General features: G+C 38.0%; 1 protein-coding gene across 5 annotated transcripts in view; it reads left to right on the plus strand.

The window, feature by feature from the left end:
• Positions 1–24,906, plus strand: part of LOC113061865 (dmX-like protein 2) — a 67,067-nt gene that overhangs the window by 39,402 nt on the left and 2,759 nt on the right. The window contains exons 20-45 of one of the 5 annotated variants that reach the window (XM_026231340.1): positions 218–387; positions 1,404–1,501; positions 1,644–1,809; positions 2,783–3,047; positions 3,216–3,946; positions 4,970–5,260; positions 5,373–5,564; positions 5,654–5,730; positions 5,862–5,992; positions 6,602–6,850; positions 9,483–9,533; positions 16,004–16,197; positions 16,406–16,551; positions 16,989–17,074; positions 17,174–17,375; positions 17,510–17,627; positions 18,369–18,434; positions 18,851–18,937; positions 20,425–20,546; positions 20,627–20,765; positions 22,422–22,482; positions 22,560–22,687; positions 23,347–23,424; positions 23,659–23,750; positions 23,835–23,887; positions 24,377–24,594. In XM_026231340.1, the coding sequence (XP_026087125.1) occupies positions 218–387; positions 1,404–1,501; positions 1,644–1,809; positions 2,783–3,047; positions 3,216–3,946; positions 4,970–5,260; positions 5,373–5,564; positions 5,654–5,730; positions 5,862–5,992; positions 6,602–6,850; positions 9,483–9,533; positions 16,004–16,197; positions 16,406–16,551; positions 16,989–17,074; positions 17,174–17,375; positions 17,510–17,627; positions 18,369–18,434; positions 18,851–18,937; positions 20,425–20,546; positions 20,627–20,765; positions 22,422–22,482; positions 22,560–22,687; positions 23,347–23,424; positions 23,659–23,750; positions 23,835–23,887; positions 24,377–24,594 (4,211 nt within the window). The remainder of the gene's footprint in view (positions 1–217; positions 388–1,403; positions 1,502–1,643; positions 1,810–2,782; positions 3,048–3,215; positions 3,947–4,969; positions 5,261–5,372; positions 5,565–5,653; positions 5,731–5,861; positions 5,993–6,601; positions 6,851–9,482; positions 9,534–16,003; positions 16,198–16,405; positions 16,552–16,988; positions 17,075–17,173; positions 17,376–17,509; positions 17,628–18,368; positions 18,435–18,850; positions 18,938–20,424; positions 20,547–20,626; positions 20,766–22,421; positions 22,483–22,559; positions 22,688–23,346; positions 23,425–23,658; positions 23,751–23,834; positions 23,888–24,376; positions 24,595–24,906) is intronic. The other 4 variants (XM_026231344.1, XM_026231341.1, XM_026231342.1 and 1 more) reach the window with 4 other exon arrangements.

Consider the following 24,906-nt stretch of genomic DNA (forward strand, 5'->3'; position numbering starts at 1 on the left):
ATACAAGAGCTTTTCCAACACCAGTAAAGGGCCCAGCATTAAAATTTAATGTGGAGAAAAAAAAAGAAAAAGTGTGTGTGTATTAAATCTAGATTGGTTTTATTTTTTTGCTTGCTTGCCGTAAGTTCTGCATTCACTTGTTATTAAGGATTGAAAGCCTCATGTATATCTCTGGTCTTGGTGTGAATCTGCCTTTATACTGTGTTTGTGTGTCCAGGTGTGTCCACATGTCACTTTGCATGGGCGTTCCACTCAGAAGCTGAGGAGGAGATGCTGAACATGATTCCTGCCATGCAGAGAGGAGATCCACAGTGGTCTGAGCTCAGGGCAGTGGGCGCCGGATGGTGGGTCAGAAACATTAACACACTGAGGCGAATGGTGGAGAAGGTGAGACCACGAAAACATACTTGCGCACACATAGTGTTGTTTACAAATAAGAAACCAGTAATTTCCAATCCTGTTCTTCAAGGTCGCCCACCCATACACATTTTGAATATCTCTCAAATCAAGCACATCTGATTATCACTCTTTTTTTCTTTTTCTTTTTTTTATGGGACAGCCATAATATTTTAGGTTAGGAACCACTGCTATTAACCAGTAGTGTACCATAAAGTCAATAATAATTAAAGGAAAATTATTGGCTGATAGTAATATCAGAAGGAGAATTTCAGTAACCATTGTTTAATTATTTTGATTCCTTCCTTCAAAATATTTAAAGTCTGTTGATCTTTTTCATTTTCTGTTTCACTTTGACTAAATTAAATTCATTTCTAATTCACTACGATTTTACTTGTGTGCAGTTTAGTTTGTTTAAATTTAATTCAGTTTGTACTCGGTTCAGTTTCTGCTCCATTTCAAGTTCACTTTCAGTTCGGTTTAATTCATTTAATTTGAGTTAACTTCAGTTGACTTTAATTTAGTTCAATGAATTTCTATACAGTTTCACTTCATTTGAAATGTAGTGTAATATTAGTTCATCTTATTTATTTATTTTGATTTGTTTGTCTTTTAATTCAGTTAATATTAGACCCGTTCACACCAAGGACGTATCAATATAGTCTTAAAAATCATTCTAAGTTTAAAAGAATGCACCTGAACTATAACAATAACGGCTCAGAATGAATGTTGGAATCACTGTCAGAACGATTTTATCCAGCTGATAAATGATAAAAACAATGACAGCCAATCAGAGTTCATCCTGATTTAAAGAGCTTGGACATTAAGTGGCATTTAGAATAAACCAAAACTTGTCTTCCATTAATGTAGATGCTAAAAAAAATTATAATTATAGTGATCTTTATAATTATCTTCTTTGGTGTAAACAGATCTTTGAGTACATACTGTATGGCAATGGTGATATTACAGTTCATAAATAAAAATACATCTCTGCCTCTTTGCATTAGGTAGCCAAAGCAGCATTTCAGAGGCATAATGATCCGCTGGATGCAGCTCTGTTCTATCTGGCCATGAAGAAGAAGGCTGTTCTCTGGGGTCTCTTTAGGTACTTCAAAACTCTCTGACTCTTATTCATAGAGACAGTGTTACCTTCTTAAAGCTGCATCTCTCATGCAGTGTGCTATTCTTTTGATGCTGTGTTGCTGTTGGCTTTCCGCCTGTTTAATAATGTATTGATTTCTGTGTAGGTCTCAGCATGATGAGAAGATGACCCAGTTTTTCAGCCATAACTTCAGTGAGGACCGCTGGAGGAAGGCGGCTTTAAAGAACGCCTTCTCTCTCCTGGGCAAACAGCGCTTTGAACAGTCAGCTGCATTTTTCCTGCTCGCTGGCTCCCTGAAAGACGCCATTGAGGTCTGCACTATCCTATTTTAACTATGCTGAAATTAATTCCCAGGAGAATATAGAAAGTGTCTGTTGTTGATTTCCTGGAGTGGAGTGTGGAGTGTGATATAACAGCCCTGAGCGGTTCATTTTAGTCTAAACATAACAGCTGTAATTTACCTTGGGCTGGATGTCTGACAGCACACAGTCAAAGCACAGTGATAACAGCACTCATGAGAGATTACGTCAGTATGTAGGTTGTCAAAATGAGATGTGTGGAGCTATATTAGGAATGTAAATGAGCTTTGCTTCTGCTTTTAGTCTATTTTTTTTTTTTTGAATCGATAGAAAAGTCAAATATAGTTGTGCACAAAAATAAATAAATAAAATGAATAAATAAATAAAAGCCTGATATCGTTTAAAAAGGTAAAATGTATATTTATTTTTATGATGTTCCATGTTTTCGGTAGTATAGCATTACGTTTTTAAACAATTGTCATTATTTATATTATAATTTTATGGTGATTCTCGTTAGATTTCCGCTATACAGTGATGTTTCAGAGTTGAAAAATACAGTAATTCTGTTTAAATCCGTATAAAGGCAGTATATCATATACAATAATGTATAAATGGTTTACAATTTTAAATAATATTAGATTTTTTCATTCTTTTTTTTTTTGTAATGACAATGTCACAATGTAATAAAATTAAAATATAATTAGGCTTTATTGTTTTTCAGCTATCTTTATTTTCGAGTGAAATTAGGGCTGTCAGTGTTGATGTATTAGCACGTGCAATTCATTTTACAATCCTTAACAACTTAAAATACTGCGGCACAAAAATGTAAACAAGCTCTTTGTTGTTGAATCACCCTTCAATCTTTGCTGGATATAGTAAATTAATTGTGTGATTAAATGTGATTTAATCTGATTAAAATGTTTAATCTATTGACAGCCCTGTGACCGGTGTATGTTCTTGACAAGCTGGTCTGTCTCTCTGGTAGGTTTGTCTGGAGAAAATGGAGGACATCCAGCTTGCGATGATTGTCGCTCGTCTTTACGAGGCTGATTATGAGAGTTCCTCCACCTGTCAGGGTATCCTGTACCAGAAGGTTCTTGGCTGCAACAGAGATGGAAGTGGCTTCTCCTGTACCAAACTGCACCCTGACCCATTCCTGAGGAGCATTGCATACTGGATCATGAAGGACTACACCAGAGCTCTGGATACACTGCTGGAGCAGATTTACAAAGAGGATGATAAGAACCCTGGTAAAGAGTCACTGCATTACAACAACTGATTTTATTGCTTTAATAAACCAGCAATATGATAGCTACTGATGAATGCTTAAACTACTATCAATCAACTAGTGAGGAAATTTGTAACAAATAATTTTAGTAACAGTGTTTGAGACGGAACGTTTCTCTCTTTTTTTACAGATGTTCTGGTGAAATCTTGCAATCCTGTTGTCTTTAGTTTCTATAACTACTTGCGTGCACACCCTCTGATTATTAGACGACATTTTGCCAAGCCCGAAGCATCTGGGGTTGCAGTTGGTATAACATCAGAACGTAACTGCGCAGATGAAATAAACTTGATAGAGCGGAAACTCTTCTTCACCACCGCTAACGCTCACTTTAAGGTGGGCTGCCCACTCCTGGCCCTTGAGGTCTTATCCAAAATCCCTAAAGTCACTAAGAAAGCATCTTCTCTGAGTAAGGGCTCATCTGTGGCCAATGTCAGTGCCCCCCAGCCAAAGGAGAATGGTGGAAAGGCTTCAGATCTCGCCTGGGGAGCAGAGTCCTCTGCCGGGCTGGACTGGAGTCAACCAATGGTTAAAATGGAGGATGAGGGTCTACAGTTGGATTGGGGTTATGATAAGGAAGAAGATGAAGAGGGTGGGCTGACCATGAAGAAACCAGAGGTGGAGGATGAGGAGGCCAAAAAGCCATCTAAATCAGCAGCCATGCAGCGTGAAGGCTCAAAGGGTGAGTCAGAGGTGGATGTGATCGCCGAACAGCTGAAGTTCCGAGCCTGTTTGAAGATTCTCATGACGGAGCTGCGGACGCTGGCAACAGGATATGAGGTGGATGGTGGCAAACTGCGATTTCAGCTCTACAACTGGCTGGAGAAGGAAATCGAGGCCATGCACTACATCTGCAACTATAAGGTATATTCTCACCATCTCATTGCAAGATTTCAATCTCAGAATGAACCTTTGATTAGGATTTTGATAAACCACTATACTATGTGCTGTACTGTATAAGAACTACTAAATGCCATGAGATGGTCAATCTCTGTAGTGTTCCACATTTTGACTAGGGGTATGCAAAAAATCTAACGCGATTTTTCATGCGCATCTCATCAGTAAAGACGCTCCTGTAATTAGAAGTATATCTCCAGCACGTGCGTTCAGATCAGGGTTGCCAGGTTTTCACAACAAATCCTGCCCAGTTGTTTCTCAAAACTAGTCCAAAACTAGCCAATCACGTTTCCAGGAGGTTCCTCGATAAAAATTTCTTCCCGGAGTTAAAATATAAGTTTTTTGGCAGGGTTGCTTTTGTAAAATTCGCATTTTGGGGGCCAAATATCATGTTGTAATGTTTCAGTGTTTATTGAAAATATAGTAACTGCACTTTCCAGTGATAACAAGTCTACTTCAATTTCATCACAACATTGAAAGATCTTTTTTTTTTTCAGAGGAACAGCAGTTGAAGACAATGTTAAATGTAAAATCTAAAACACAGTAGAAAGATAGTTTAAAATAATGTCCCCAATCTTCACTAAATGAACAAAAGCAATTCTATTTATTTAATTTATATGCAAGGTAACAATATGTAGTAGTAAACAGTGTGCACTAATCATTTCAATAATGCAAAATACCACACAAAGAAGTCTGTGAGTGATGAATCGTGTTGTGAGCGATTCATTGTAATGGACAGTTCAAAAGAACTGAATTATGAAAATGAATTAAATGGTTCATATTTGAACTCCAAGACACAATTAAAATATGCAAGGAAGAGAAAAACTAGTGTCCCAAGAGTCATATTAAAATGATTGCAAAATCCATGGTGTTGATTAGTTGTACATTTCCAGCAAAATATTATCCAACACTTAAAAAACATGTTATATATTGGCCATTCCTGATCTGTTCTAGATATTCTGTTTGTGTGTGTGTGTGTGTGTATTTCAGTTTGAGGGGAAAGCGGCTGCAGGTCAGCTGGAGAAATGGGGAGATGATGGATCTCTGGATCTGGAAGACTCACAAATCCGTGGTGAAGCAGGTGCATACGAACGTCATCAGATGGAGCGACGGCGTCTGCAGGCCAAGCAGCTGCATGCAGAGCGGAGGAAATCCTGGCTGAGAGAGAATCAGGCTCTGCTCAGAGTCTTCCTCAGTTACTGCAGTCTGCATGGAGCCAAGGGTGGAGGAGTGACTTCTGTCAGGATGGAGTTACTCTTTCTGCTGCAGGAATCACAGCAAGTATGTCCTCACATGATGGTTCAACGTGTTGATTGATTTATATTGTGCTCTCATGCAAACAGTTGGTTGGTTGAGTGTGTTCTCATGTTATTTGTTGATTGTGTGTCCTCAGGAAATGACAGTGAAGCAGCTTCAATCACCACTCCCCCTACCCACCACTCTGCCCCTGCTGTCGGCCAGCATCGCCCCCACCAAGACTGTCATCGCCAATCCAGTCCTGCATCTCAGAAACCACATACATGATATCCTCTACACCACTGTCCAGATGGAGGCTCCACCACACCCCGACATACTGGATGACCGGGTGAGAAATGCCGGGTGACCTCGCACGTGAGTGTTTTTGTGTGTGTGCGCTTCTGCGTGCTTCTGCTAATATGTGCATGTGTATTTCAGGTGAATGCTTTACACACACTCGCTGCTTCTCTATCAGCTTGTATCTACCAATCTCTGTGTGACAGCCACAGCTACAGGTACAAACATGCCACTACTGATAATTGTTCTAACTACTGTCAGACAATCTAAGCAGCATACCATTCTGTTAATTCTAACATATACACACAGTCACTGACTCATGCCCACCTTTTCTTGTGTGTGTGATTAGTAGTCAGTCGGAGACCAGTCAGTTCACAGGGATGGTCTATCAGGGGCTGTTACTGAGCGACAGGCGTAGACTTCGCACCGAGAGCATCGAGGAACATGCAACGCCCACCACTGCCCCTGCACAGTGGCCAGGTAACACATATCAGATCAGACTCCATGGAATAGGATAATGATGGATGGATGGATGGATGGAAGATCAGTCAGAAAGATCACAAAAGATTGAAACATGCAAGTATCTTCTGTTGCTTCCCAAGGGCATTACTAAATGGGGAAAAAATGCTATTTCTACAAAATAAGAAAAATTTGGGAGACATCATCCTGTTTTCACCCCCTGGCTCTTAATGCATCGTGTTTCCTTCTGGAGCAACAGTGAATGTTTAAAGGAGATGATGGATGGATTAATAGATGAATGGACTGAAGGACAGAAAGATGATTGAGATTGGATGGGTGGATGGGTGGATGGATGGACGGATGGACAGGTAAACGGAGGAGAAATTGGATGGATTGAAAATAAGATAGGTGGACGTAGTTACAGATGGACTGATGAATAGATGTAGAGGATATGATGGATGGGTTGACGGATGGATGGATGGATGGATGAATAGACTGATGTACGACAGAATGAATGAATAAAAGATATGTTGTATAGATGAATTGATGGATAGACTGATAGTAGAGAGAATTCATTTATAGAAGAAATGATTGGATGGAGGCTCATTGTGGATGTTTTCTCTGTCTCAGGTGTGTCGTCTCTGATCAGTCTGCTGGCGTGTGCTCAGGGTGATGATCAGATTCGTCTGAACGTCATGTTGTGTGAGGCAGTGGTGGCTGTTTATCTCAGTCTGCTGATTCATGGTCTTGGCACACATTCTGGAAACGAGCTTTTCCGGCTGGCTGCTCATCCCCTCAACAACCGCATGTGGGCAGCCGTGTTTGGGGGTGGAGCCAAACTTATCGTCAGACCCAAGCGGCCACCTGAAATCACTCCAGGTGAGTCTTCTGCCTTGCCAGAGGAGTTTGTTGATGTTGCGATCTGAAAACGAAGTCCACAATATATACGTAACGGCCTTTGTCAAAAGTTTAATAGCATTTTTTTTTTTTTTTTTTTAGTTTTACAGTTTCTATGTTCATTCAAGTGCTGTTTTTGCTTCCATTGATTTTTTTGTTTAAACTTCTTGAAAACGGTCTCTGGGGTCTCAGTTCATAATCAGATTTCATCTCCTGTCAGCTGCTCTCAAAGCAACAGGGTCAGAGGATGTAAAGGTCACAGATTCTGACCCACCGACCTTGACTGACAATCAAGCACCACCTCAGACTGAGGCTTGTAAACATAGTAACATTATCATGGAAACAGCACAGCCTGAGAGCTGTGAGTAAGAGCTCAGAAGCACTTCCTCCACACAGGAACAGGAAATGAGATAGGAATGATGGACTTCTAGTGTTTTATCAGGAAGCACATAAAAGTCCAGTGATTAGATTACAAAAGACTACCATATATATTACAATAGGGTTCAGTTTGTTAACTACATTAGTTAACATTAACTAACAGATTACTTTTTAGCATTTATTTATCTTAATGTTAATGTTAATTGCAACATTTACTAGTATATTATAAAAATAAAAACAATATGTATATTAGGGTGTACAATATTACGAGGGCCAGTCGCGTTTCCACTGTCACTTCCGGGGGTTGATCGTACCTCACCGGGGCTTCCTAAGGGCCAACGGCCAGGTTTTTTTGGCCCGACGAAAACCTTGGGCCAAAGCGGGCCAGCTGGGGCTAGAGGAGGAGTTATGAACAAAGGCGGAGTTTCTCCATGTCTAGAGAGCGTCAGCGTGGTCATTTCAGAAAGATAACAGCTTAAACACCAGCATTAAAGACATTTTAAAATAAGTTGAGCTCAAAACTCACTCTTAGTTAGCAGCAAGTTTTTGAAATAACTTGATCCGATGTGGATAATAATCACTAAACAAGGCAGAAATATTTATAAGTGATGTAAAAGACTATGCACGCTAAACATTAACGTTACCATAGTAAACATGGTAAATATGACCGCTTGGATAAATCAGACGTCAGCTTCTTATTCTCTATTACAATTGTGTATTTATTAAGTAACATTTTATCTGTCGTCTCGTTGCTTGAGTTTAGCTCCACGTTGCATATCATCAAAATATAATAGGCCTAATGATTTTTGTTTGGAAGCTTTTATAAAAATAGAGAGTCTGCGCTGAGGATCATTTCAGAAAGATAACAGCTTTAACACCAGCATTAAACACTTTTTTTTTAAATAAGTCGAGCTCAAAACTCACTTTCAGTCAGCAGCGAGTGTTTGAAATAACTTGATCCAATGTGTATTATAATCACCATACAAGGCAGAAATATTTATAAGCGATGAAAAAGATATGCACGCTAAACATGTTACCATAGTAAACATGGTAAAATATGACCGCTTGAAGAAATCAGACGTCAGCTCCTTATTCTCTATCACAATCGTGTATTTATTAAGTAACTTATATTATCTGTCACAAGCCTCGTCTCGAGAGTTTTTCTCACGTTGCCTATCATAAAAGAATATAGCCTAATAATGTTTTTTGTTCGGGAGCTTTTATAAAAATAGAGATATTATCATCCATTCTAAATATGACTGCTACTGTGGCTAATTAACAGAAACAGACTCGACTGAATAAGCAGGCTATTTTCATGAGCGTTAAAAATAAATAAATAAAATAGAAATAAGTGTATTTATGTGTGATTAATTTTGAGTCCTAATAAATTAAATCAATATGATCAATGCATCACTTATTCTATAGTTAAAACAACGATGCTTTTGAATTTGAACATATAACAAAGCATGCAAACAAACGGCCGCTTTTATCATCTTCGTTTTGTGATCGCACATGTTCCAGTGACTTATATCTTAGTTTTCTGATAACTTCTCTTTGTTGGTGAAATAATGAGGTTGCATGACGTTGTTCATGAGAGGCATGTAAAGGGCGTGTTTTAGTGACGCGCAGCAGTGCTTCAAGCTCCACTGTGGAAACCCTGCGCTATTCTGGCCTCGGTGCTACTGGCCCGGGGCTATGAGCCCCGCCCGGCCCGCTTTAAGCCCTGGCTCGCACTGGCCCGACAGTGGAAATGCGGCTGTTGTGTTGAGGGACATGAGCTAACATGACCTAACAATGAACAGTTGTACTTTTATTAGCTAAAATTAAAGAAGAACTGACAACAAACAATACATGATTATAGTAGCTTATATATTAATGTTAGTTAGTTAATCTATAAACTAATGTTAACTAATGGGAACTTATAAGTGTTACCCATATATTCTATTTGGGGGGACGTGTGTGTAATTCCCTGTTTGTGTGTGGAGTGGTGCTGCGTGTGTTTGCAGTGATGTTTGTTCTTTATGTATTACATTTCATTATTTATTACATTGCCTCATTTTCTGTGTATGTGTGTGTGTTCGTGCGTGCGTGTGTGTGTGTGTGTGTGTTTTCATCCAGCATTTTTTTTGTGTTTGTGTGCATATTATGCTTTTTTGTCTCATTTTTATCTCATCATCTCATGCGTGTTTGTGTTTCTGTTTGTGTGTGTGTGTGTGTGTGTGTGAGACCATCACAGCTAGTCTGGAGTCAAACAGGCAGACAGAGTTCCACTCTGAGAACAAACCAGGTACACACACACTCCCTCTGCTTGTCTCTCTGTTCAGCCTTTTAAATCTGTTCACCTGTTTTTAAAGGAGTAGTTCACTTCCAGAATGGAATTTGTCATCAATTACTCACCCTCAACTTGTTCCAAACCTGCATGAGTTTCTTTCTTTTGTTGAACAAAAAAAAAAATGCTATGGGTGCACCATTTTCATTCTGTCATTGAACTAGTCCTTTAACTGTAGTCTAGATATAGGTGCGTGTGTGTGTGTGTGTGTGTGTGTGTGTGTGTGTGTGTGTGTGTGTGTGTGTGTGTGTGTGTGAAAGAGAGAGAGAGAGACAGCTGACCTTCCCTCTGCGTGTAGATGCGGTGAGTGCCTCAGGCTCAGGTGCTCACCAGCTGTCTGAGGTCAACATTCAGAGTTTGTTCTGTTCTCTTTCTGTCTGATGCACTGATGAGACCTTTATAGTGGAAACAATTTGATTATGCTTGCTTTATTGAAGGCCATATACTCTTTCAAAATAAAAGGTGCTGTTTCAAGCCCTACTAAATAGTGGTCGACCAATGTATAGCCAAAGCCGATATATCGGCCGATATTAGGCATTTTTCAAATATCGACATTGATAAGTTTTTCTGCTTGGCCGGTGTTTGAGGCAGGACTTTTATTTTTGCAAACTTAGTTGAATCCAGCTGTGAGACCTTGAAGTGTGCATTTTTATACAGCACAATCGCGTGTTCTCTGTGTGATGGTCGGTCCATTTGAATTGAATACTTTAAACTTGTGATTTCAAATTATGCTGCGCTTTATGTACAGTATTGTTCAAAATAATAGCAGTACAATGTGACTAACCAGAATAATCAAGGTTTTTCGTATATTTTTTTATTGCTACGTGGCAAACAAGTTACCAGTAGGTTCAGTAGATTCTCAGAAAACAAATGAGACCCAGCATTCATGATATGCACGCTCTTAAGGCTGTGCAATTGGGCAATTAGTTGAATTAGTTGAAAGGGGTGTGTTCAAAAAAATAGCAGTGTGGCATTCAATCACTGAGGTCATCAATTTTGTAAAGAAACAGGTGTGAATCAGGTGGCCCCTATTTAAGGATGAAGCCAACACTTGTTGAACATGCATTTGAAAGCTGAGGAAAATGGGTCGTTCAAGACATTGTTCAGAAGAACAGCGTACTTTGATTAAAAAGTTGATTAGAGAGGGGAAAACCTATAAAGAGGTGCAAAAAATGATAGGCTGTTCAGCTAAAATGATCTCCAATGCCTTAAAATGGAGAGCAAAACCAGAGAGACGTGGAAGAAAACGGAAGACAACCATCAAAATGGATAGAAGAATAACCAGAATGGCAAAGGCTCAGCCAATGATCACCTCCAGGATGATCAAAGACAGTCTGGAGTTACCTGTAAGTACTGTGACAGTTAGAAGACGTCTGTGTGAAGCTAATCTATTCAAGAATCCCCCGCAAAGTCCCTCTGTTAAAAAAAAGGCATGTGCAGAAGAGGTTACAATTTGCCAAAGAACACATCAACTGGCCTAAAGAGAAATGGAGGAACATTTTGTGGACTGATGAGAGTAAAATTGTTCTTTTTGGGTCCAAGGGCCACAGGCAGTTTGTGAGACGACCCCCAAACTCTGAATTCAAGCCACAGTACACAGTGAAGACAGTGAAGCATGGAGGTGCAAGCATCATGATATGGGCATGTTTCTCCTACTATGGTGTTGGGCCTGTTTATCGCATACCAGGGATCATGGATCAGTTTGCATATGTTAAAATACTTGAAGAGGTCATGTTGCCCTATGCTGAAGAGGACATGCCCTTGAAATGGTTGTTTCAACAAGACAATGACCCAAAACACACTAGTAAACGGGCAAAGTCTTGGTTCCAAACCAACAAAATTAATGTTATGGAGTGGCCAGCCCAATCTCCAGACCTTAATCCAATTGAGAACTTGTGGGGTGATATCAAAAATGCTGTTTCTGAAGCAAAACCAAGAAATGTGAATGAATTGTGGAATGTTGTTAAAGAATCATGGAGTGGAATAACAGCTGAGAGGTGCCACAAGTTGGTTGACTCCATGCCACACAGATGTCAAGCAGTTTTAAAAAACTGTGGTCATACAACTAAATATTAGTTTAGTGATTCACAGGATTGCTAAATCCCAGAAAAAAAAAATGTTTGTACAAAATAGTTTTGAGTTTGTACAGTCAAAGGTAGACACTGCTATTTTTTTGAACACACCCCTTTCAACTAATTGCCCAATTGCACAGCCTTAAGAGCGTGCATATCATGAATGCTGGGTCTTGTTTGTTTTCTGACAATCTACTGAACCTACTGGTAACTTGTTTGCCAGGTAGCAATAAAAAATATACTAAAAACCTTGATTATTCTGGTTAGTCACATTGTACTGCTATTATTTTGAACAATACTGTATTTACCCACTGTCATATTTATGCCATTTTCTCTGTTTGCTGTAAATGAGCGTTACCCTGGCTTTATTTGAAAAATATAATGATTCCCAATGCACACAAACTTTGCAGAATACTGAGTGCCCTGTTGGTTACAATGTTTACTTCCTTTTTAATTATGTTTTGGTTAAATATGAATTTATTTTTGAAAAATACTTGGTCATCTAAAGAATAAGTATGTTTATTTTACAATTATTATTTTTTTATCCAGTGGCAAATGATTTAAAATTTCATAAATATGAATAAAAAATAATAATAATTATATCGGCTCCCTGCTTTCCAAAATATCGGCATCAGCATCTGCTGTCAAAACAAACAAAAAAAAGATGCACAGATGCACTTTATTTTTTAACTGAAACATTGAAACCCAAAATTAACCATAAGTGAAAATAGTTTATTCAATATACTAACTTGCTGACTAACAAGCTATGAATATTGAATGGCTTTCCTGAGGTAAATGTAACATTACATGAAATTGCTTAAGTTGTTTGATGATTAAGTGATTACATGAAATTATATTTAACTATCAGTAAGTTGTACTATTTACTTCAGTATACCTTCTGATGTTAATTCATGTTTATTTACTGCCATATGTATTGGTAAAAAGGAGGAGATGTTGTGTTAATGTGCGCTTTGTGCTACTGCTTGAAGCTGCCGCCACAGCGATCTGCCTTGTCACAAAAAAATAATAATAATAGTCAAACTGACATATAGCCTTTTTAGGGTAACACTTTCAGTGAGATGCCAACATTAATTTTTTAATTAGATATTTTCATCTAATATTTTATATTTTAGCTTTATTTCAGTTATCCAAGTCCTTTTTAAGGGATTAATGTTGTAAAGTATATAAAAAACAGGCCTTTAATTGTCTGTGAATCAAAAATCTTGTGTTTTTAAACATTAGTTAAATTGCAATGTGCTTCTTGTCACATAAAAGTACCACATTCATAAAACAATGTAAAATAACCTAGTAATTAAGATTTTGTTTTCATGCTTGTCGGCTCTTGGCATTTTGTCAAGGTGTTCTCTGTCAGCGCTCAAAGAGGAGATTATATGATCATCAACAAAGTAAATTAATCTGTCTGTGTTTCCCTATCAGCTCTTTGTTACAAAATACCCCCCCGAACACCCACACAGACACACATACTGTACTCACACTCAGATTCTTACTGCAGGAGTTTCACTTTGAACATGACTCCTGAAGGATGATGTTTGATGTTGTTCTTCTCTTCAGATGTGTCCTCCCTTACATTGGAGATAAACATTACACACTTTCAAAATCAAAAACATGCTTCAAATGCTATTGAGACAAACTTCAGCTCAAAAGAAAACACATCATCACAGAGATAGAAAGAAGAGATGAGATGTTGATGTGTTATGTGTACTAAATGCTTGAGACATTTAAATAGCAATTCGATTTAAAACTAAACATATTTCATTATTTTGGTTATTAAACATAAGCTATTATAGTCGTACCTGATAAGGAGAAACAGGATAACAGGGAAGGTTTGATTTCTTGACAGTGTGCTGTGTTGTGTGTCAGAGCAGTTTGGTATCATGCCACACTCTCTGTAAGGTCACGGGGACCCTCTCAGCTTTATTACCCATCAACCAGCTGCACGACCTACTGTGAAGCTCTATCAAAGAATGAACCGCCTGCTTGCAGTACAGTGGGGAAAATATTTATTTGATCCCCTGCTGATTTTGTAAGTTTGCCAACTGAAAAAAGAAAAAAAGGGTCTATAATTGTAATGGTAGGTTTAATTTAACGGAAAGAGACAGAATATCAACCAAAAAAATCCAGAAAAAAAAACACATTATTTAAAGGTTAGAAAATTGATTTGCATTTCACTGAGTGAATAAAGGTCTGGAGCTCCGTGCAAGATCTTGCCTCTTGGGGTAAAGATGATCATGAGAAAGGTAAGGGATCAGCCTAGAACTACACAGAAGGAGCTTGTAAGGTACAAACCCGATTCCACAAAAGTTGGGACACTGTACAGATTGTGAATAAAAATAGAATGCAGTGATGTGGAAGTTTCAAATTTCAATTTTTTATTCAGAACAAAACATAGATGACATATCAAATGTTTAAACTGAGAAAATGGATTATTTTAAGGGAAAAATAAGTTGATTTAAAATTTCATGGCATCAAAACATCTAAAAATAAGTTGGGACAAGGCCATGTTTACCACTGTGTGGCATCCCCTCTTCTTTTTATAACAGTCTGCAAACATCTGGGGACTAAGGGGGAAAGTTGATCAAGTTTAGGAATAGGAATGTTGTCCCATTCTTGTCTAATACAGGCTTCTAGTTGCTCAACTGTCTTAGGTCTTCTTTGTCGCATCTTCCTCTTTATGATGCGCCAAATGTTTTCTATGAATGAAAGATCTGGACTGCAGGCTGGTCATTTCAGTACCCGGATCCTTCTTCTACACAGCCATGATATTGTAATTGATGCAGTATGTGGTCTGGCATTGTCATGTTGGAAAATGCAAGGTCTTCCGTGAAAGAGACAACGTCTGAATGGGAGCATATGTTGTTCTAGAACTTGGATATACCTTTCAGCATTGACAGTGCCTTTTCAGATGTGTAAGCTGCCCATGCCACACACACTCATGCAACCCCATACCATCAGAGATGCAGGCTTTTGAACGGGGCGCTGATAACAGCTTGGGTTGTCCTTGTCCTCTTTAGTCCGGATGACATGGTGTCCCAGTTTTCCAAAAAGAACTTCAAATTTTGATTTGTCTGACCACAAAACAGTTTTCCACTTTGCCACAATCCATTTTAAATGAGCCTTGGCGCAGAGAAAACACCTGCGCTTCTGGATCATGTTTAGATATGGCTTCTTTTTTGACCTATAGAGTTTTAGCCGGCAACAACGAATGGCACGTGTTCACTGACAATGTTTTCTGGAAATATTCCTGAGCCCTTGTTGTGATTTCCATTACAGTAGCATTCCTGTATGTGATGCAGTGCAGTCTAAGGGCCCAAAAATCACGGGCATCCAGTATGGTTTTCCGGCCTTGACCGTTATGCACAGAGATTGTTCCAGATTATCTGAATCTTTGGATTATATTATGCACTGTAGATGATGATAACTTCAAACTCTATGCAATTTTTCTCTGAGAAACTCCTTTCTGATATTGCTCCACTATTTTTCGTCGCAGCATTGGGGGAAATTGGTGATCCTCTGTCCATCTTGACTTCTGAGAGACACTGCCACATTGAAAGGCTCTTTTTATACCTAATCATGTTGCCAGTTGACCTAATAAGTTGCAAATTGGTCCTCCAGCTGTTCCTTATATGTACATTTTACTTTTCCAGCCTCTAATTGCTACCTGTCCCAACTTTTTTGGAATGTGTAGCTCTCATGAAATCCAAAATGAGCCAATATTTGGCATGACATTTCAAAATGTCTCACTTTCAACATTTGATATGTTATCTATATTCTATTGTGAAACATTTATGAGATTTGTAAATTATTACATTCCTTTTTTACTCGCAATTTATACAGTGTCACAACTTTTTTGGAATCTGGTTTGTACCTAGGACCACAGTCACCAAGCAAGCCATCGGAACACAATGGACTGAAATCCTGCAGCACCCACAAGGTCCCTCTGCTCAAGAAGCCACATGTACAGGCCCATTTAAAGTTTCCCAAAGATGATTCAGAGAAGGCTCGGGAGAAAGTGCTGTGGTCAGATAAGACTACAATTGTGCTCTTTGGCATTAACTTGACTCTGCGTGTACGGAGGGAAAGGAATGCTGACTATGACCCCAAGAACACCATCCCTACGTTCAAGCATGGAGGTGGAAATATGCTTTGGGGCAGTTTTTTCTGCTAATAGTACAAGGACGACTATCTTGTCTGTCGATTTATTGGCAGTGCACATACTACGTACTACTTTATTTTCCCGAAGTAGTAGATAGAATGAAATTCCAAACATTCTTATTTTCTTGATATTTATGTATTGTACGTATCTCTCACTCCCTGTTTCACTTCTCTCTTCTCCAGCAGTACCTCCTCCAACCCCTCCTGCTGAGGACGTGGACCGACAGCGACGCAGGTTTAACATGCGCATGCTTGTTCCTGGACGTCCTGTTAAAGAGACTCCAGCCACACCACCGCCCATCCCTGTAGAGCGGCCCACCTATAAAGAGAAATTCATTCCACCTGAGCTCAGCATGTGGGATTACTTTGTGGCCAAAGTATGAATGCGTCTACTGCTGATTTATAAACAAATGTGTATATACTGTGTATGTATATGTGTGTATGTATATGTTTTTTTTTTGTTCTAAGTGCTTCATAGAGATGTGTTTGGAACATTTTTCATCAATTTATAAATCAGAAAAGCAGTTATCAGAGTGTCTGTCTCATTTCTTTCTGTCTGTGTGAATGTGTGTGTGTTTCCTCCAGCCTTTCCTTCCTCTCTCTGACAGCGGGGCACTGTATGATTCAGATGAAAGCGGTGGTAGTGACAATGAGGATGACGATGATGATGATGATGATGCCTTCCTCTCAGACACACAGATGACAGAACACTCCGATCCAAACTCCTACAGGTGAAATATAACACATTAACACAATTAAGAAGGATTGTTACAGGTAATTCAAGAAGTAAAACTAAGATGTGATTCATTGTGTTAATTTAAATATTAATTAAATGCCATACAATGCAAAAATTTATTGAAATTTTAAAACAATCTTTATGAAAACTTCCTTTCTAAAAATGTTTGTGAAGCCAATTTTATGTAAATTGCTGTATTTGCTCAGAAATGCATTCTGCTTGTATTTCTTGAATAAAGTTATTTTGTTTTAAACTCACTCTTTTCATGGATGACGTAAAGAAATCTTGCTTCTGAAACGACTTTTTTAATTAAAATATATTAATTTAGTTTTTTAGTTAAAAACCTTGTCCTGTGTGGACCAGAATACTTGTTTCTTGTATCCTATCAGTGTGTAGACTGAAGAATGTTTATGTGTGTTTGTGTCTTTGTAGTTGGTCTCTGATCCGCCTTGTGATGGTCAAACTTGCCCTGCACAATGTCAAGACGTTCCTGCCCCTGACAGGACTGGACTTCACAGGTGCATGAGTAGTAGAAATGTACTCTGACATGTTCAAACTGTCTGAAAGTACATTCAGTAATCCACTTCCATTTCCTGTGCCTCTCTGTAATATCTCAGAGTTGCCAGTGACATCTCCCCTGGCCAATGCTGTGCTCAAGACACTGGAAAACTGGGAACAGATTCTCCAGGAAAAAATGAACAAATTTGACAGCCCTCCACCAAACTACATCAACACCTACCCCACGGACCTGAGTGCTGGCGGGGGACCGGCTATACTAAGACACAAAGCCATGCTAGAACCAGATAACACACCGTTCAAGTGAGTACTTCTTCTGGATGTCTCATTTAATCCCAAGAATAACAATTAAACCAAAGAGTAACTGACTTTTTTTTAAGAATTATGATCATGTGTAAACAACTGTTCATGTGTTTTGTTTTGTTTTCACGCGTCAGGTCAAAGCAACGCCACTCCTTCCCTGCTCGCCGTCTGTGGCATTTTCTAGTCAAGCAGGAGGTTCTCCAGGAGACTTTGATTCGATACATCTTTACAAAGAAAAGGAAGCAGAGTGAGGTAACCATGGACGCTCAATTAACTGCCATTCAAAAATCCTGTCCCAAGGCCTCATGAGGTCCATCAGATGTGAATTTCGGAGACTTTGCCGGAAGTGTCGCCCACTGTTTTATGAATAACGTGAATTAGGATGTGCTACTTTTTTCACATACTGTTTTTCACCTACTATATAGTTGGGAAGTATGTGATTTTAGATGCAGTCTGGATAGTTTAAATGGGCGGGACATGGTATAGAATGAGGTTGGTTGAGCGAGGTAAGTAAAAAATGGGGAGTGGCCAGAGTTATGAAGGAGAAGTGGCGGGTACAGTGCTAGAGTAAAGACCTGGGACAGGGCCAGAGTTTGGTATGAAATGGGACGAGCCAGAGTGAGGTGGGGACAAAGCAAGAATGAGGTAACTGGGCTCGAATTGAAAGGGTGGTTCCAGCATAAAATAATTAAAAAGTTTTTTCGAAGTTTTAGTTGGAATTAGAGGATTTGAGAAACTTCAAGAGAAACAGCTTGTTTTTTTTAATCAAGATTTTTATCAAATAAATACAGAACTGTGGTAAGTTGCCATCTTTATATGTTGAGGGTAAGTAGTGAAACAGACTGGAGGGAATATGTAATCTGTTCCCAAATAATGCTCCAAATTAGATTCTTTTTTTGTCTTAATTATTTAATTTGTTTTTCTCCATCTGTTTGTCACTTGTGCATGTGTTTTGTCCTGTGCCATGTGTGTGTTGTGGTGTGTATTGTGTAGTCTTTAGATGATCATGTGGACCACCTCATAAAAAACTACGTTACTGGGGCTCAAAAAACCAACAAGGTACTGAGTCACAGAATGGTACTCATGTTTCTGTGAAACCCTCTTAAAGCTTTGGGCTTCTAATCCTCTGTCAACCTGCTGTGACCTCACATACACACACACAAGTCTGTTTCTTTCCTCACATCCACTAACTTGTCTGGCTCGGCACTGCTCTTCCTCACTCACCGCCAACGGGCACTGAAAGTGGTTAACCAATCAGACTGGATTCTGCTTCTGACACCTTGTTTAGAAGATCAAGTAATAACTCATTCAGGTTTTGCCCTCTGAGGAGGTGTGTACATGGTCTCAACTGCATGTTAGCAAACTTCCTGCTATTGCTGCTGTGTGTGTGTGGATGTGATTGGGGGCTTATTTTAAAAACAGCAGCAGAACAGATTAATACGAGTGTGTATTTGTGTATACGTGTTGTGTTACAGATGGAGGCTGATATGGGCTACCCGGGAGGCAAAGCCAAAATCATCCATAAAGAATCTGACATCATCATGGCATTCGCCATTAACAAGGTAAGTTCTATTTTCTATTCTATTCTGTGTCTCTAGCTCTATTATAGAACTATTATTATAGTTTTGTACTATATCTCTAGTTCTATTATAGAGAGAGTGGCTCTGTAAATGGCCTCACGGTTTGAAGTCAGTATTTGATATGAAATGATACATTTGAAATATACAATATATACCTAATATATATTTAATGCACAGCACTCTGGAATACTTGATTCTGATTGGTCAGTCGCAACAATTTGAGGTGTGTTATTACCTGGTAACAACCATCATCAGTGGCATTAATATAAATAAATAAATTTAAGGTCAAAAAAACATTTTCAATATGCATTTCTGCATTTTTCTTTTTTTGCGCAACAACTCCCAAATGATTAGTTTAACTTTTTATTTTCCAAAAAAAAAAGAAAAAAAAAAAAAACTTTTTAACCCTAAATGCTCGTCTAGTACAATGGTTCAAGACAGGGTACGTCTAAAAACTATTCTCTCCTCCAACTTTAGAATCTTAATTAATAAAATTAATGTTTAGCTAGCTGTGCGCTTCGGCAAGTAGGAAATATACAGAAATGTAATAAAGTCATCAAACACTAAATTTTAAATTTAATATACGTGAATCCTTAAAGCTATACAAATATTGATTTCTTATTATTTTTTTCTTTAGTTCTTTAATTAACAGACTTCACAACAGCTGGGTTATTAGATATTTTGGCTGCTCTAACTTTAAGAGCTGCTTCTGAACATGACGTGGATCTTCATCTATTCTGACACACCTCAGGTCTTAAAGTCTCTACTAATGAGCTGACGGGTTGAATCGGGTGTGTTAGACGAGTTAGATGGGCTGCTCAAGGACAGTTTTGAAAACCACTGCATTTCAGGGACATGTTCTTAAATGTGACTCATATATAACAAATACATGCATGAACATTTTTAAGGCAACTTTATTTGCTTATTTAGTGACTTGCCGACATAACGAGTGAAAGAAACTACATTGTATTTGATATGAAATGATACAGCGGACGTCAGCGCATTGGTGCATGCAATTAAACAAGCACGTGCTATGAGCACAATTGCTTTTCCACGCACATTTTACTCGTGCCTGGTGCAGGGAGAAGTTTAAACACTTGTCTGGAAAGTCCCCCATTTGATGCAGTTGTAAAGACTTTTTGCATCCAAATAAATGCAGTTCTTCTCAAGAAAAAAGAGACCACAGTGGCAGTTGTGAGTTGGGTGGTCAACCATAGCTCTGCCCCTGTGTTAATTGCATTTAAATATTTTAACACGTTAAACTGAAAAAAAAATGTATCACCTATGTTAACATGCTTATTTTAATAGCACTAATTTTAGATAGCAACTTATACACAGGTGATTTTATTTATTTTTTTGTCAATAATGTTCTTTTCTGTTCTTTTAAATTCTACATACTGCAGTAAACTCTCTATTAAAAATAATTATGTTTTAACGTCCATTTAATTTGTGTTTGTGTTCTTTCTAAGGCTAACACTAATGAGTTAGTGCTGGCATCTACTCATGATGTCCAGGAAGTGGACGTGTCCTCACTGCTCGCAGCTCAGCCTTACACCTGGATTGGAGAGGACTGTGACAAGGAGTCTCGCAGGTCCGTCACCTGTCTGTTTGTGTTTGAATCATTCAGCTCATAGATATGATAGCTATGGACATCTTGTTTTCTCTGTGTAGCTCTGACGATGTGGATTATCGCTCATCTCACACCAATATCGCCCAGGCCAGTGCCGGTCCCTTTGCCCCCCAACAAATGGCAGCATCATCCTCTATGCCATGGCTGGGCAGCGGACAGACCAGCATGGGTGCCAGTGTGGTATGTTTCTCCGTTTTCTGTAATGGGAATAAAGGTAGCAAATAAACTTGTAAAATGAAATCACAAGTATAAAAAATAGTGGCTGAATTTTATTTATTTAATATATATATATATATATATATATATATATATATATATATATATATATATATATATATATATATATATATATATATATATATACATATAGTTACATAAAGTGAGATTGATAAACTGCAGCATATAACAATTTTTTTTTTCTACAAGTTGTTTCATTCAACTGAAATCTATTATTTTTTTATCTAAGATAAATATATATTTTTATGGAAATAACTTTTTTTTTATAAAATAATGTCGTATTATAATATTAATAATATAATGGCAATTTATTTATTTTTTCGCTAATGAAATAAACTCAAAATAGCTCAAAATATCTATATTGTAACATGTGTACATCTGCGGCCATCTTTTGTACAGTTGGTCAGATCTTCTTGCTTACACTGGGGCAATATATACTCTTTAGATGATTCTCAAATCATTCTGGAAAACATGATCATCAAGTTTTGTTCACGCAGCTTCAGTATCACTGTCATAACAGGAAGAAGAAACAAACCAAATACTCAAAGAAACTTAGCATTTTTTAAAATCAACTTTATAAAACTACACAACTATACTGAAATAGTTGTAATGCACAGGGTTGTACTAAATTCAGGGAAAACGTTTTTACTAGTGGTTTTCGGATTTTGGACCCCATTGTACATATACACGCATTGAATCCAGTTCATGATGGTCACGTTCCCACAGAGCTGCACCCACAGATGAAGAGCGGCGTCTGAGTGTTTTCTTTTGGCTGCTATCAGCAGAACACAAACAGTGAGTCGTGGTCTCAACAGAGCTCTTGATGAGTCTGTATTGAGCTGATAAGAGCGTTTGGAGGTAGTGGAGTAAACCGCAGACAGTCGGAGCGGCCCAAGGTACAGACCTGCGTCATGACATCAACCTCCACTCTTGTTCTCTTTCACGGCTGATAAAGATGTCACTGTGGAGTTAGGAAGCTACTTTTAAACTAGTTTTCCATGCTCTACATGCTGCTAATTAATTCAAGTAATTAAACGTCAGACACATTGTCGTTTTGATTGTGTAGTTAGCTATGTTACAACAAGTTACCATGGTACAATGGATCAAGGATGGTAAAGATACTGCCATTGATTTACATATTTTATGGTTCATTTGAAATGAACAGTCCAAGCAGAGCTTTCACTAAATCATACTATAGAGTACTGTAAATCAGGGGTGCGCGATAAATATCGTGCGATAATTAATACGCATCTCGCCAGGTGCGTGATTTCACATAGAGCAGCTGTTACTACACAGAGCCGTTGTTAACTGACTAGCTGCGCAAATTCGTTTTCAGCGTTTATTTGCGCAGCTAGTCAGTTGACAACGGCTCTGTGTAGTAACAGCTGCTTTATGTGAAATCCCACACCTGATGGAATTTACCGCTAATTAGAGAACCGGCTTTACTGACGAGATGCGCGTTAATTATCGGACGATATTTATCGCGCACCTCTACTGTAAATTGTAGAAATTGTAGAAACTGTAATAATCTCAGTGTTGCATGTGTGTGAGTTTAAGAAAACAGTCATGAGTTTTACTATGTTTGTGTATTTCTGTCAGATCATGAAGAGGAACCTGAATAACGTGAAGAGAATGACGTCTCATCCCATCTATCAGTACTGTGAGTGTCTCTTATTTCACGCAAACACTGTCGGGTTTTGAGGAAACTCCTGTTTGATGACTTTGACGTGTTTTCAGATATGACGGGTGCTCAGGACGGTAGTGTGAGGATGTTTGAGTGGAATCGTCCACAGCAGCTCATCTGTTTCAGACAGGCCGGAAACGCTCGAGTCACACGCCTCTATTTCAACTCACAGGGCAACAAGGTACTGAAACAGTCATTACCTAGATGGTTAAACCTCATAACCATTTGAATTTTTTTATTCACTTGTATTATTAGCCATTTGGGGTCAGTAAGTTTTGAATTAAATGCTTTCAATTCAGCAAGGATGCATTAAATTGATCAAAATTGACAGTTGGAACACTTTTCTTAAAAATATTTCTATAAAAAAAAAAAATCTGTTTGTTTTGAACTTTTTATTAACAAAAGAATCCTGAAAAAAATGATCACACATTCTACAAAACACAAAAAAAAAAAAAAATATATATATATATATATATATATATATATATATATATATATATATATATATATATATATATATATTTATATATAAATATATACATGTTTAATTGTCCATTGAAATGGCATTTGACCTTTAGTAACTGTTACTTATGTAGTGTATAATAATTTCAATCATCATTTTTGTGTCTGTTCCTATGCTGTCGACTTCATAGAACAGAGCGAGTAGTGCTGTTAATTGTTGTCTGTGGTGTTATGTAATAAGTCCAGTACAGCAGCACATCTGTTCAGGAAAGGTCATCCTGTTGTGTCTTCTGTCCTTTCTATGAATCATTGTGCAATATACAGCTGGAAATATGATCTGTGGCTTTAAATATCTCCATTCTTTCCGTCTGTCTTCAGTGTGGTGTTGCAGATGGCGAGGGCTTTTTGAGCCTCTGGCAAGTCAATCAGACGTCCTCAAACCCCAAACCTTATTTGGTAAGAGCTTTATCTCTGTACCGCACAAACCTTCCATTTCTGACAGTCACAAACTCTCCTCATAATGTGATTGAACAGTAGGATGGATGTAGATGTAATATCAAAGCATGTGGCATCTGCAAACAACTGATTATAGAACTTATGGAAACTAACTTTACTATTAAACACATGTTTGATAACGCAGAGTCCCTGTATAATATGAAATAATAAGCAATCACTCTGTGTTTGTTTCAGAGCTGGCAGTGTCACAGTAAAAGCTGCAGTGATTTCGCCTTCATCACGTCCTCTAGTCTGATCGGCACAGCAGGGCAGTCCAATGATGGCAGGTCAGTTAAATGATTTATTCTACTGACATATAGAAACAGGTTTTATGTAATGTTTTGAAGCAAATGTTTCCCTTTCTTCCACAGGAATGTTTGTTTATGGGACACTCTGATCTCTCCAAGTAACTCTATGATACACGGTGAGCCCACAGACTCTTAAGGGAAGAGTTTCTTTGTTATTTTTTTATATGTTGAATGAGTGATTTATTATTTTCTTAGTTTTTTTTATTTAATTTGTGTCTACCACAGACATTTACAAGAGCAAGAATGCAACCATTTTCCATTAAAGATTACTTAAATTCTTTAAATACCATCAATTGTATAACAATAGTCTTAATTATTTCAGATGGAAGTAGTAAAGCATAGATTTTCAAAATAGGTCTCTCATTATACAATATTTTTATTTATTTATTAATTTTTCTCTTTAAAACTATGTTTCTATATTTAGATTTTACTGATTCAGCACAATAATCTTTTTATTGCTTTTGTGTGTGTTTTTTATTAACTTGTTACTTTGTTTTGCAGTTGAATATGAAAAGAATTTGAGATACATTATTTATTTTGAGATGGGTGTGTTCTGTATAGATGTGATATTCATTTTTTTTATTCTGCTATCTCTCTATATACAGCATTCCAGTGCCATGAGAACGGTGCAACGGTTATTCAGTATGCTCCTAAACAGCAGCTAATCATCACGGGCGGCCGGAAGGGATTCGTCTGTATTTTTGACATCCGTCAGAGACAGCTGCTCCACACATTCCAGGCACATGATTCGGCCATCAAAGCACTGGCCATGGACTCCACTGAAGACTTCTTTGTCACCGGCTCAGCCGAAGGGAATATGAAGGTATGTTCCCCTAAAATGACATCTCCTGTTACTGTTATGTGGTTATTTATGCAAGCAAAGTGACTTAAATAAAAAGATTTCTTTAAATTCAGTATTATTATTTTTTGGAGTTATCACAGTTTTTTTTTTTTTTTTTTTTAAGTTATTTATCAGCTTTTAAATGGGAGGAGAAATGCTTCTGATATCTTTGTTGTTGACGTCCAGTTTGTGTGGGTGTAAACAAGCCTGGTAACACACATCTGTTGATTATGCATTTACAAACTGAATTGTCCTATGCCATGTAAAGAATTTAGCGTATTGTTTTTAATTCGA

Source organism: Carassius auratus, chromosome 43, assembly GCF_003368295.1.
Source record: "Carassius auratus strain Wakin chromosome 43, ASM336829v1, whole genome shotgun sequence".
Lineage (NCBI taxonomy): Eukaryota > Metazoa > Chordata > Actinopteri > Cypriniformes > Cyprinidae > Carassius > Carassius auratus.